We start from the raw sequence: 15,065 nt of genomic DNA, 5'->3' as shown, positions 1-15,065 counted from the left end.
CTCTATAATTTAATCAAGCCATCAATCAGCAAGGGTAGGTCATCCAAGTTAATATTTATTTACAGCTTAGATATAGTTGAATGATTCTTGGTTTAACTGGAGGCAAATGTTAGTTCTTTATGACATTTAACACTTCCTGGAGTCATTATTTTGACAGCATCTATTTGACCTGAGAAACTTCTTGTCGACGGAAATGGTCTTTGGGAAAAATTTGCTCATATAAAAACTCATAAGTAAAAATGACCTTTCAGGTCAATTTTAATTATGTATTAAAATAAATATGGGCTTCTGAGTGAGATGATGACATAGATCCAGACTTCCAATATCCCCTGTACAGCACTCTAACAATGATCAGGAAAACATGAAAGCAAAGGGATAACATGCTCTAAGCTAAGAATTTTTGTTTAAATGATCATCAAATGTCTACGATTTGGAGTATCTATTAAGGGAACAGAAAACAGAATTGTCTGAAAGAATGCACAGTGGTTTGGATTATGGGTTGGCTTCTTATAAATGACAGCATCAACAGCTATGGAATAACTACTGAATAACAATTAGAACATCTCTATATAGCTTTTCATGCCTGTAATTCCTGCATTTTGTGAGGCAGACACAAAAGGATTACAAATCTGAAGCCAGTACAATGAGCATAGCCGTGACTGAATATTGAGATCCATCTCAAAATAAGCAAAACAAAATATGCATCCATCAGAAAGGATGATATTGTACTAATTGAAGGGAAATAGAAAGACTTGGAAAAATTACATATCTATATCTATATATATATATCTATATATATATATATATATATTCTTTCTTTGCCAGTTCTGGGGCTTGCTTGAATTCAGAGCCTGGGCACTGTCCTAAGATACCTTTTTTGCTCAAGGGTGGCATTCTGCCACTTGAGCCACATCTCCACTTCCAATTTTTTCTGGTATGTGGTATTGAGGAATCGAACCCAGAGCTTCATGCACATGAAGTGAGCATTCTACCACTAGGATAGACTCCTGGCCTGGAAAAAAATATATTACATGAAGTGTACCGACTTGGAGAAATATAAGTTGCATGGTTTCTCTCATTCCTGTAATCTAGACTGTGCCTATAAATCTACAAGTAAACACACTAGTTTGTACCAAAACAATTATAAATGAATTAACTGAACTATGATATGATAGACTCTATGGACAGTGCAAATAGTATGATTCCTAAGAAGAACTGTGTCAAAAATCCAACAAAGTATGCACAAATCAATGGGTAGTTGTAAAGGGAAGGGAGAAAAGAAGAGAGGAGAGGAAGACAGAATAGGGGAAATGGTAGAATGCATTGTATATGGTACAAGACTGAGAAACATAAAGGAAGCAGTAGATAAAAAAGTGGTGAAGATTTTGAAGGGATGACACAGATCAAGATGCAATGTATAAATAAATGGTTTCTTATATCACAACAAATTAACACATACCTAAAATTCAAGAAGGGCAGGTGGCAGGGATGGGTGTGAATATTAAGAGGGATGACATGGATAAAGAGGCACTGTATTCATAAACTGCTCTGTGGAATGGGGACTCCATATCACAACTATTTAAAGATATAATTTTAATCAAAACAAAGATCCAAGCAATCCCAGAATTTGTAGGACTATTTTATGTGTGAAAGATAGATTTCTGCATTATGAGATATTTTTTTTTCTGGAAACAGTAACTGAAGTATTCAGAATGGACGGTCCCTCAAAATTTGACTGAAGAGACCAAAGTTCTACAGAAACTCAGAAATGGGCCTTCCTCTAAAGTATAAGGCTCACAAAAGTAGGGGCAGATACATATTATGCACAGACAGTTAGGCCAGATTCCAATGAAATTGTCTTTTTATGATCCCCGCTTCCCCAGACCATAAGAACTTGGAAATGATGCTAGTCAACAGAATCATACAAAACAGCTCCCTCTCCAAATGATTTACTAACCACAAGAGAAAGTAATTCACAAAATGCCATAGTATATTATCCAATGATATATAAAATAATTTTCACATCTATCAGTATGTTTTGTGTGAAGTTGTAGTGAGGTAGGAAAAGTTTCAACAAGTAGTGCACTAAGTAAAAAACGGCTGTCAGTGGTAGAATGAGATAGATACATGTCACATAGGGAAGGTTTGGAAAACTCCAAATAATTTTAATATATGTGGCATTTACATCTAGTGGGGCTGAAGGAATCAGTTATGTGTGGCTGAATCTTCTCCACTAATTAGATAAATAACACCTGAAATCCACCTGTCCACAAGCATGTTGTAATGGTCACAGACAGCAACTCAGACTAACCAGAATAGGCCAATATGAAGGTTCCTGAATATTCACCAGCAGCCCAAGGGAGCCCAAGGTGTCCAAATAAAAATCCAAGGGAATCCACAATATCCTGTGCAATCTTCCTCACTCTTCCATTCCCACTTGCAAAATGAACATGGCATCGGAAATTATGAACTACCAGTCTATCAGGTAATGATCTGTGAGAAAACAAAAGCTGCCATGTAAAATGGCCAACTGAAACCACATTTTGATGTGTGGTAGAAACCTGGAGGTTGCGTTCTGTGAGAGCCCCATGGAAGTGAACTGTATTCCTATGGTCCCAACTGGAGTTTTTGACAGATGAATTCTAACTTTACAGTGGCAAGTAGTAGACATAAGTCATTGGGCAGAGAGAACGGAAATAGCTGTGGCTGTTCTCAGACGTTCTAGAACATAGTGACAATACAAGCCAGAGCTTAGTTATGTATGTCCTGAGAAAGTGAGCATAGGGTATTTTTTTTTTCTACAAAAACCCAATCCTTTCTTGTGACACTCACAACTGGCACTAATTCCCTTGATGAGCCAATCATTTCTCAGTTCACCTCATACAGAAGCCATGGCATCTCTGCAAACTATAGTTGGGGAGTTGTCTCTGCATGAATTCTTGTAGGTACAAGCCACATTCAAGTCATGGCACTTCTTCTGCTTGTTTTCTGTTCAGTGAAATCCCCTTCAGTAAGGTTTGTGTTCCATGATGCCTGTGGTCACAGAAGTTTGTGCTAGGTTTGAGCTAGCACAGTTAGTTAGGCAGTCTGGTAAGTGGCTCTGCCCAGGATGACAACAATATCAACACCTGGGATGTTTACAAGTCAGCCTTAGCTTTTACTGGCTGCTTATTCAGGTCCCTGAGATGAACTTTAGATGGCAAACCAGCCCCTCTTGGGTCTTGCCCCAGTCATTTTCTGCATGTGCACAAAGCGTGTCTCTAAATCACCACTAGAAAGTTCACTGCCCAGAGTTTTCTGTTCAGGAAAGTCAACACAAACACACCCACCTGCAGCTCACACTCGAGCTGGCCACTTGTCTTGCATCATGCCTGTCGGAGTGAAGTTTTAGAATTGTAAAAAGGCTGATTTTGACAAGTTTTTCCTAAGCCGCTTCTCCTTCTATGCACGAGTACATACTCCTGCCATCATTCTTCCATTCCTCTTCTCACTATTGCCCAGTTTTTTGACTGAAATTTCCTTATGTCGTAGAACGCATACATGATCTTGGATCTATGGTTCTATGTCAGAGGAAGGACTAGGTTTTGAGTTATTTGGATGGCGTGATTTTAGGGATGATAAATGGCAACTCTGATGTGTTAGGTATGAGATGTTTGCAAGCCTGTTTGTAAAGTCACAGGATACCTGACATTCACTTGCACTGCCACCTTCAATTATGTTCACCTTCGTTTGACAAATTCTTTCTCCCTAATGCTTCAACTGACCTGCTGTGTCTCAGAGATATAAGAATGGGTAAGAGCCAGACTCTTCCCTTAATGAGCTTATAAAATTCCACCGAGTTTTTATTTTCTTACTAGAAAGAGGGCAGTACTACTTCAGAGCAAGGCAGACCTAGTGTAAAATCTTGGTTCTGATAGTTTACAGCAGTCAGAGGCTGAGAAGACACTTACCATCATATGTTGAAAGAATAGGTGAGCCTCTCAGAGGTCAAATAAAATGACAGATCTGTTAGGCTGGCACAACCATACTGAAAAACAAGTGCTGTTTAAAAGTTGTTTCAAAGTTCAGGCAGTTTTGGTTGCTTGTGGAAGAAGGGGTCTTAGGAAGTGCTTCTAAATGCGTTTCTTTATGTATGGTATGTAAAAGTTGACTATAGACAAGTCACAACTGATACACCATTGAGCCTCAAACATTTAATGCATACAGAGCCAAAATACTGCCATTTGTCTTGATGATAGCAGATTTCAGAGGTGAATGAGCTATCTTCGGCCAGCATACAGCTTTGTTCCTGGGCCTTGTGGCTAAAAGGGGGTAATGAGGAAGCACTTCAGAGTGCCACAGATGGAAGAATCACTTTCACTTCACTGCCCATAACTCGGGCTACGATCTCTACCAACTCGAGAAGAGATAGCAGGACTTGGTGCTTTGTGAGAAGGAGAGGTCATCACTGGTAGATGCACTTGCCATGTGTGACACAGAGCAGCTCGGCTGTCACTGGCAGCTGTGGTCAGGCAATCAGCACAGAAGCCAGCCCTCCAGGACACAGATCCAGACCTTCTTTCTATCTTTAAACTGAATTCCCTTCCACAACATTAACCCATCTACTATGAAGTGGCAGCTATTCTTTATACAGACACTGTAGTAGAAGAAACAATGACCAGTAATGTGTAGCATGGAAAGAAAAACAGAGACAACATAAGAGAAGCTCAGCTATCACTATGTTTGAAGCTGCCATTAATACTGGCAAGGAGCATTTTACAAAGAAAATGGGGTTTTTGCTGAGCAGCAGGACTGTAGGAAGTCTGCATCTTTTTAATGTTTTTCTGAGGATAACCAGGCAACCCTTTTAGAATTAGACACAAAACATATTTAATGAAGCAAGCAATTATGTTCAATATCCAGACCTTCAGAAAGGTGACACACTATTTGAAGTACAGAAACTTAATATAAAATTCTAATACAGTAGAATACTGTTGTGAATAATGGCAAGAGAAAAATGATCTTTGCTAAAATCTACTGAAGTTTTCAGATTTTAGAAGCATGTTTCTTTGTGGCTCAGGATGGAGCAGGAGAGCCAAATATTAGTGAGAAAATTGATCAATATTTTTTATTATGCTTAGCAATTTGAACTGTTGTACTTTAGGTTTATACCAAATAATATGGTTATTCATGCTCCTTTTCTAAAAGACAAAAAAGAAAACAACTAAATGATATACTTGTCAAGGAGTTCTGAGATTATGGTTTTAGGCACTACATAAATACATGAACAGGCACTTTGTATGAGAAAGACAGAGTAGGCAGGAGTATGGAGAGACCCATTTTTTTCCACAATTCATAAATCAGCTCATGAGAGTAGAAGTTATGTTTAACAGGATGCTGTCAGCTCTATTTCTGCTTTGGGCAGTAAACTCAGGATAAAATGCAGCCCCGTGAAAGTGTTTAAACCACTAATCCCATGCTTTTATTTATAGAGATATGTGGGGAGGTACACGCTGTTTCACATAATACACTCTGGTCATACCGGGAGAAAAACTGCAAAGCCAAACTGTGACATGGTATTTACACTCAAAATTATTTTACTGTTAACTGAATTGTGTTCTGCTAACGGTAGGATGGTAGCAGAGCACGAGTTTTGTTGATCTATGAATATTAACCTGGTCATGAATTGAAAATTCTATGTCAGGGTGGCTCAAAGTTACTCTGAATAAGTCAAATGCAACAGAGTATGAGTGTAGAGGAAGCAAGTCAAATCTCCCTACATTAAATTCTTCATAAAATAAATTTTAAAAGCCCTACTTTCAAAGGTAATTTTGGGGCTGGGAGTTTGGCCTAGTGGTAGAGTGCTTGCCTAGCAGGCATGAAGACCCGGATTTGATTCCTTAGTACCACATACATGGAAAAAAGGGGAAAGTGGTGCTGAGGCTCAAGTGGTAGAGATCTAGCCTTGAGAAAGTCCAAGGACAGTGTTCAGGCCCTGAGCCCACCCCTAAGACTTGCAAAAAAAAAAAAAGTAATTTTGTCATTTGGGCAAAGAAATATGTTTCCTTCTACAACATAATCTAAAACTTCCAAAAAACATAGACTTTCAGAATAATATGATGAGGTAGGCAAAATTTTGAAAGGAGCATTTACATTTTGAGAAACTCAGTAACACACTTTATGAGTATTTGAGGTATGATCTTTCCACCCTAGGCTTTATGATTTATAACATTTTTCTAATATAGCTTGGCATAACCTACATGTCACAATTGATTCTTCCTTCTTGGTTGATTGCATGAAATGATATCAAATTCATAACAATTTAGGAGTTATCTCTTTAAGTTCCCAATATGCCAATCAAAAAAAAAAACAAAAAAAATAAAAGAGCCAACATTTAGTGTTGGCTCTGGACTTGTGGTTTTCAGATACAGTGTTCAGCTTTCATAATCAACCCACAAAGTAGATAACTTTATCTCACAGGTTCAAAACCTGGTAAAATGAGCAAAGTTAAATCTAAGACCAGCTTGGGACTTAAATTCTGACTCTGCTAGAAACTTGAAAGTCTGACCTCATTATTGTACCAACTGGTGTGTGATTACGATCCTATCTTTTAACATCATACATTTCTCGTTCAATAGAGATCCAGTGCCAACACACATTCCCTGAAGTGTAGCATGCATTCTTTGCTTTCAGGGACTGATGAATCCCTTTCAAGTACTAATTCATGAATCCCTTTCAAGCACTAATTCATGTCTTCCGAGTAAATACGAAAGGTACTTTGCCTTGCCAGTGTGTGATCGCCATCTAGTGATAGTATACAGGTTACTGCAGGTTGTTCTCATCTGCCATTGTGGAACGTTAATTTGGTATGCACACAATTCCTACTGGCACTTTAAAACTTACACAGAACCAATTTCATTGGTTCTGGTAAATTGTAATGATAATTTGTACATATAATGTTATTTTTGAATTGATAAGGCCTTTGGAGATTATTTTATGCTTTAATGTTTTCAATTTATATAAAATCCAAATACTATTTGCACACAATTAACATTCTGATAGGACATACCAGTAAAGAGATACGTCAGAGAATAAACACACTTAACTCCACAATATCCAACTTTTACATTCAAGTGGAAGACTTTTCCCATCTGTTTCAAAGTTCATTTCCCTTGCCAATTTTAACACAAGAAGCTTTAAAATATTGTAAATGTAGAAACCTCACATGTTTAAAGTCTATATTTTATAGGCCATGTTAAAGAAACTTGCAGTATTAATCTATTAATATATCATAATATGTTTTTCAATTTGGATCTGTTTAATTTCTGTTTCCAAAGGCAATTCCTTTTCAAAGATTTAACTAACTTTACAAGTTTGTCATTTGTGAGTCTGAAACAAGACTCTGGTTATAATATGGGTGCTATATTTGTTAGGCTTGAAATGGTGTTTATGTGTTATATTTGAAAACAAGAGTAAAACATCCTTCTTACATCCTGTCCCTTTCTCAACCCCACCCCCACCAAGTTGTAAAGTTCTTTTCCACCCTATTATCTAGTGAGAATCACTGCTACACTGATGTCCCCTCGTTTCTCTGATTCCTCTTCCCTTCCCCAAAGAAGATAAACTTATCTACAAAACAATGGTACAGAAATCAAAAAAGGGGGTGCAGGGAGAGTGTTCTAGCAGAGACAGAATAAACATTAAAAACCTTGTTTCCATTTCTTCAAGTTCATTTCAATAAGCACTATTGTATATGGTCATATGCATATAGGTGTTGAATCTCGATCTTCGGGCAAGAATATCCTAAACACAGAGCTCCCTTATGACCCAGCCAATCCCATTCCTCATCATTCACCCAAATAACTACAAACGAGACCACACTAAAGCTTCCATGTTCATCTGGGTATTATTTACCACAACTAAGATAGGGAATCAACTTAAATGCCCCTCAGTAGATGAATAAGTTAAGAAAATGTGGTAAATGTATATATATATATATATGCAATGTAATTCTATGCTTTCATAAGAAATAATGTTATAGCCCTATTTGTAATGAAATGGAAAGACCTGGGGAAAATTATATTTAGAAAAGTAATCCATATCCAAAGAAACATTGGCTTCATGGTTTCCCTAATTAATAACTAGAAAATGTCTAGGATATTTTTAGCAAAGGATCACAATGCCTTCATACCTCTATGATTTGTTAATTTGCTATTTTTCTTATTTGATGATAAAACACTAAGCAATCAATTTATTTTAGAAATACTTTACTTTTGGGTAAGTATTATAGATCTGATATTATATCAGCTAAGTAATAAGAGCATTTAGATCCTCTTACACTAAGTACTTATTGACATATTTTAATAACTCAAGCTATATTATATTTTTGTTACTATATTCTAGACATTGCCTTTTTATTAAATCTAGGTCACAATTATGATTTAAGTATTTTCTACTCTAAGGAATTAATTTATACTGTTTGGGGTATAAAATTAATACATTTTTTAAAAAGATTCAGGCCAATAGAAAATATCAAGCATGTATAAACTCTTTTTTGCTTGTTTTTGTTTTTGTTTTCATTGCAATTTATTTTTTTAAATTTGATTGTCAAGGTAATGTATAGAGGGGTTACAGTTACATTCATCAGGTAGTTGGTGCATTACTTCCTATACGTGGATACTCCTTCTCATGTTTCTGTTCCTGATGCACTCTTTTTTATGATGGATAGAATGTAATATACAATGTAACTAAGTATATTTACTGCCTTATTAATTCCTCTCTTTCCAGTGTCCTTACTATCCCAAGATACTTTGATGTCTTTAATTCTAATCATGGATTATTATGTCCATCCCCCTGTTAAAAGGCATTTTATGTACTCATAAACCATTTATGTCTTCAAGTGACAGTTATTTTCCCTGTTTTTTCCTGTCAATCCTCTTTTTTTGACTGACATTAAAGTCAGTATGCTTGTTGTATTGTTTATGTATTTGAGATGTCTGCTCTCAGAAGGAAATAGGACAACAAAGATTGAATTGAGACACTCAGGGGGTCAAATAGGACTGACTTCCAAAGTGTGGTTTACAATAGTATGGCTGAAAAAGACAGTGGCTCTAATACAGCTACTATCATAAATAGGAACATCTCCTCCTAGAAGTTACAAAGAATACTTGAGTAGGGGCAATAAAATTAAAGATATAGAAAATCCGTTAGATCTTTTCTCAGGGCAAGAGATCTACCTGAACCGACATTTGAGTTCTGAAGAGGCTGTGATTCAGTTCGCTAACTAAAGATTCAGTTCAGGTTTAAGCACTGTATTTAAATCAAATTTATTTATAGTTTGATTTTAAATTATAAATGAATAAAAGAAATGCTATATTCTACAGTGAATGGAATATGTATATATATGTCTGTCTCTCTCCATATATATATATACATATATATATATATATATATATATGAAGAGGGAGAGAGAGAGACAGAGAGAGACAGAGAGAGACAGAGAGAGAGACAGAGAGAGAGAGAGAGAGAGAGACATAGTCTGCTCTCCTCATTCCCACACACCCACACATTAAGCATTATAAATGTTTGGGGTATAGAGTGTAAACTCTCAAAATTCACTGTCTACCTTAATCTCTACTCCACATAAATAAAAAAGAGCTTTGGTTATAGTAGTCATTTATTCTCCTTCATTAGTTCTACAAAGAAAAGAACATTTATTATTTAGTATCTCTTACTTAATTATGCCTATACTTAAATGTATTTTCTCCTTGCTTTCATTGTATACATTTCTAGTATCCAAGTGGAATAACAGCATTTTGCAGCAATTTTATCACAAGAAATTATTGAATATAATTTCATATTATGAGAGAATAATGATGTATCTCACCTCATTTTAATTTCAGAAACTGAGTGGGGAAACAGGAAGATTTATTATGAGGACCACTGCTGGTCAAACACTAACGAGAAAGAATTTCTGAGTCACTGGCTACCATGGTAACAAGACATTATCAAAATCTGATTAGCATGCCCAATGGCTACAGATGCGATAGGCTATACTTCTAATTGTGTTGTCTCTGCTTGCAAAATGAGCTTTATGTTTCTCAGAGGTGAGAAGGTGGCACAGCTCTGTTTATCAGATATGTAACGTACCAAACTCACAAATTAAGTTGTAACATCTAGTGGTGAGGATAAATTGAAATATGGGACGTTTAAATTACCTTCAAAGTTTGTATTTTAATGTTAATTAAAACAGTAAGCTTTTTCAATTATTCAATGTATTCTTACAAAATTAAGAAAAGTAAGGGGAAAGTTGGTTTGAGAAAGATGGATATGAATGATAAAAGGGATGACAGTGATTAAGATGCATTGTATTCATAAGCTGCTGTGCTAAATGGCAACTTTGTGCAACTACTTAAAGATAAGGTAAAAATAGAAATAAAACAAGAGGTACTTTTGGAGATCTGTCCTATTATTATTAACTTACATATTTATGAATAAAGAAATTTTTCCAGTCCTGGGCCTTGAACTCTCACTGTCCTTAGGCTTTCTCAAGGCTACATTTCTGCCACTTGAACCACAGCACCACTTCCAGCTTTTACTATCTAAAAGCTCACTTTTATCCTCACTTGGCAGGATAAACTTTGTTTGTTGTTTTAAGTCTAATTTGATTGACATTCCTACCAAAGGTAAAACAAAGAAAAGAGAAAAGAAAATGGAGATGAATCAATAAAAAGTCCTCCTAAGAAGAAAACTTACAAGTAGAATCATGAAGAAACTATACTAAGACCGATGAGCTGGCAAGGATGATGATTTTCCCAGAGAATGAGAGACACACAGATCTGAGAGTAGCTAACAGTGTGCCCAATACTAAGGCACACACCAGAAGCCCCTCTGCAGTGGAGCTGCTGCACCTGGCCCAAGGGTCCTGCAAGGGCAGGACTTTGTCTCCACAAGAAACAGTGCTTCTGGTATTCAGCAGAGCCTTTCCTCTGTGCCCTCGGTCTTCAGGGGACAAAAATTTATTGAATTCTGTACATGACAGAGCTCAATGTATTCAGAATTTTGTTCCCTTTAATATCTTGAGTGTCATTGAATTTCTAAAGAAATTGATCACTGCTTTCCTATCCTTTTAAGCAGATAATTTAATTCCAGAAGGAAACTGTGCAAGATGAAGAGAAATGGAGTGAACACACAGGCAAGCATTACTGAGCCCAAATCCATGGACCCAGAAGCACGAGTTACACTGGTAAGGCTGTCCTGAGAAGGTTAGCGTCTTTGGGTCTCAGCCTGGGGACAGTCACCTGGATCAACTATGAGAAGCACTGCAGGTTTAAAGGGAGGGTGAAGAAAGTGAAAGGTGCACCTTGTCCATTTCTAAGTTCTAAGTTCCGTGGAGGGCTGCCTGGTTGCAGAGGGAGACGACGAGGAGACCACGAAAAGTGTCTAACTGTACAGTGTCTGCAGTAAGCAAGCCCATTCCCAGAAGCATGGGTGGGTGAGGGAGGAGGGACACAGGCACTGACCTGGGATGGAAGCAGCAGCTGGAAAGCCAATCGGTGTGGCCTGACCCCGTGAGCAGCACGTTGCCCTTTGGCAGGCTGACCAACTTCCAGAGGCGGTCCTCACTGCAGGAGATGAGCATGTCCTTGCAGGGGTGCATGATGATGCTGTGCAGGGAGAAAGAGGTGAGTTAGGGAGGGGTTAGAGCAAATGCGAGGGCTGGGAGTGTGGCTAGTGCTACAGTGCTTGCCTAGCATGCATGAGGCCCTGGGCTCCATTCCTGGGTACCACATACACAGGAAAAGCCAGAATTGCTGCTGTGATTGAAGTGGTAGAGCGTTGAGAAAACCCAAAGACCCTGAGTTCAAGACTCGGGACTGGCAACGAAACAAAACAAAACTAAAAAAAATAAACAAACGAGGGACACAGACATTTCCTCAAAGCAGGATACTTCACTTCCCGCATGTCCACAAGTTGGTAGATTGGGCTCTACACCCAGGCTAAAACAATACAGCTTGCTGACACCCATCCCTGGAAGCCCCTTCGCTATTTGTAAAAGGAACTAATTGTTACAGGGGACTCACTCATGTCTCCTGCGGGTTTTAAGACAAGAACACGAGTTCTTTTAGGGAAGAAAAATTATGGTGATATTTCCTGTTAGGATATTTGGACCAGTGGGCCATGCTTAGTACAGAAAATCAAAAATGCTTTTCAGATTACCATCTGTCTTAAATCACCCATGATTCTGGAACAAAAACATCATGAATCATAATCACGCTTTGGGAGTTCTATAATAAATACTATAAATGAAACATTAACTCCATGCTCCACTATCTACACAAAGCTATGAAGCTCAAATTCTGTGGGAACTTACTATTTAAACCAACTTCAGTCAACGCATAGCACACAAATTTCAGTAATGAATTCAAGATGCCTAGGCAATTCCCACTCTATAAAGGCACAGAAGGAAATGAGAAGTATGTAAAATTAATGATTAACACATTAAGCGATCCTAGTTGAACTAGCCTCTAATCATTGTGGCTATTTAAATATTAGTGCTAAGCTATTCTAAAATCAAGAGTCTACCAGGTTAATGCTTGATATTTTATCTTGGGCAGTGCTTTAATCTTTTTAATATAGAGCCTCATCTGTATCTTACAACGTAATGGGGACAAATGCATCCAATGTCAAGCACCTATTAAAATGCTCTAAACATTAGCAACAATTATTGAATCTCAGATTGGCTAGCTCTACTCAAACACATAATACATTTGTACGCATAGATAATACTAAGAAACAATCAATGACTTAAAAAATAGCAATCTCACATTCTATGAATGACTTCTCTATGTTCTTCTGCAGCATGAACACTAGCAAATCCATTTTCTGATGTGGCTCTAGTCCACACTTAGGTGGCAACAAAATTTTTTCCCTGTTATTTAGGTCTTACATCAACACTATTAAGCCTTTACATTATGAGGTGAAACATCATTTTCTTGGATTAAACCCATGTGGCTTCAGAAAGAGGGTGACATCAGAATCCAGCTCACAATGTTGTAATCAATGCAAGGCTTTCTTTCAAGGGAGATATTTCTTGTTAGCTTTTTTTTTTCTTTTTGTGTCAGTTGTGAGGCATGAACTCAGGGGCCAGGCAACATCCCTTAGTTTTTGTACTCTAGGCTAGCATTCTGCAACCTGAGCCACAGCTCGTCTTCCAGCTTTTTTGATAGTGAATCAGACATACACATCTCATGGGCTTTCCTGTCTGAGCCGGTTTTGAACTAGGATCCTTAGATCTCAGTCTACTGTGCAGCTAAGATTATAAGCATAAGCCACCTGTGTCAAGATCTTTTCTTAAATATCTATCTATACCTATATCTCTCTATATATTACTTTTTAAAAAGAAAATGCAGTGGAAGTAAAATTATTCATTTTACAGTTCATCATAATGTTGCTCTGTGACTTTCAGAAGGCCAGTTCAAGAAAGAAATTTATTATAGCTCAAACTGGGTAGAGGATACATTTATGAAACTTAATTAGAAGAAAAATATGATGAGAAGTAAAAAAAATGTCAGACTGAAATGAATTCTATATTCAAATACAAACAAAAAGGCAGAGCAAATCCTTGAAGCTCCTGAGTATGATGTATATTGGCTTACAGCTTTCCTGGCAGACACATGCACACCTGACTACATGATAAATTACCCTTTTTAAGCGAAGATAACTAAAATCAGTGATGTCTTTACAAACTCTGAAAGGTAAGTTTATAAAATGATTTTTGTAAGAGAATCTATTTGTAGAATGTAAGAAAAAACAGAAACACAAACTCAATGATTTTATTCTGACTCCTCTTATCTCTTCCACATTGAGAACTTCTACACTCTTCTTATATTCCACTTATGTGTGTCTATATACATACATCATGCATGTGTGTATTTTAGATACACAGTGCCTCCCTTATCTGTGAGATGCATTCCAAAACGCCAAGAGAATTCATAAAACACAAACAGTATTGAACTCTACTGTTACTATATTTTTTCTATATATACACATCTGTGGGAGTTAAATTTAGAAAATAAGCACAATAAGAGATTATTAAAAACAACATGATAAATTAGAACAATTACTATACATGTTTGTTTATAATCCAACAACTCACAATGTTATTGCCTTTTCTGTCTTAACTAAGCACTTAAGCATGTATAAAGCCTTCACATTTTTCGGGGAGGGGTGGGACTTGGGAGTGAACTCAGCCTCATGCTTCCTTAGACACATGTTCTGCCACCATGGTCCAGACTCCATGGTTGTTAAATCTGGGGTATAACAGCAAAACTGGCACACATTTCCTTTTCCTTCTTCACAGCTTCGTGGGCAGAAAATTTGTTCTTACTCCAGATTTTCACAATGCTTTTGGCATTGTGAGCCTTGATAAACCAAGACCTTCAACCTTTTTGGTTAAATAAAGCATCTGATAAATAATCTTCCATATAACTTTTGGAGATAATAATAATGACTACAAGGGACTCTTGAACATGAGCACTGTGAGTTGTAACCGTGGATATGATGTGTAAGATAACTTCTTGGTGATTAGAGAGCAAAGGATGTAATACAATGTGGATATGCTGAAAAAGAGGCATGATTCCCATCTGAGGGGAGCTGAATCAGGACAGCATAGAACCATTTAGAACAGTGTGCCATTTAAGAGTTCTGAGTTATTTCCGGAATTCCATTTTATGTTTTCCAGTAGACTCTGGGTAATAGAAAACACAGATAAGGGGACTACTTTCAAACTCATCTCTAAATGACCATCTGCTGTTAGTTCTGGATGTATTTTTGTCTGGCATGGATATTCTATTCTTCAAATCATATTTCAATTCATTCATGAAATAGTCTTTAAATGAATAGAAATGCATTGAAATACAGAAGTGGGAATTTAGTAGTTTCACAGCAATCAATAAATACCTGTTCTGAATAAATACTTGCAAAGAATAAGTACATCAGCAAATACTTAGTCATAGTTATGAAGATCCCTGATGGAAAACTGTAGGTCCCATTTCAGATAACCCTGGGGCATGGATTAATAGGCA

General features: G+C 37.0%; 1 protein-coding gene across 3 annotated transcripts in view; it reads right to left on the bottom strand.

Moving 5' to 3' along the window:
- Spag16 (sperm associated antigen 16) overlaps nucleotides 1-15,065 on the bottom strand; it is a 732,786-nt gene that overhangs the window by 407,128 nt on the left and 310,593 nt on the right. For all 3 annotated transcript variants that reach the window (XM_090354758.1, XM_090354756.1, XM_090354757.1), the window contains one exon: nucleotides 11,502-11,645. In XM_090354758.1, the coding sequence (XP_090210884.1) occupies nucleotides 11,502-11,645 (144 nt within the window). The remainder of the gene's footprint in view (nucleotides 1-11,501; nucleotides 11,646-15,065) is intronic.

This window comes from Megascapheus bottae, chromosome 21 (assembly GCF_031878675.1).
Source record: "Megascapheus bottae isolate mThoBot1 chromosome 21, mThoBot2.hap1, whole genome shotgun sequence".
Lineage (NCBI taxonomy): Eukaryota > Metazoa > Chordata > Mammalia > Rodentia > Geomyidae > Megascapheus > Megascapheus bottae.
The sequence above is the reverse complement of the archived record's forward strand: the minus strand, read 5'-3'. Positions and strand labels throughout refer to the sequence as shown.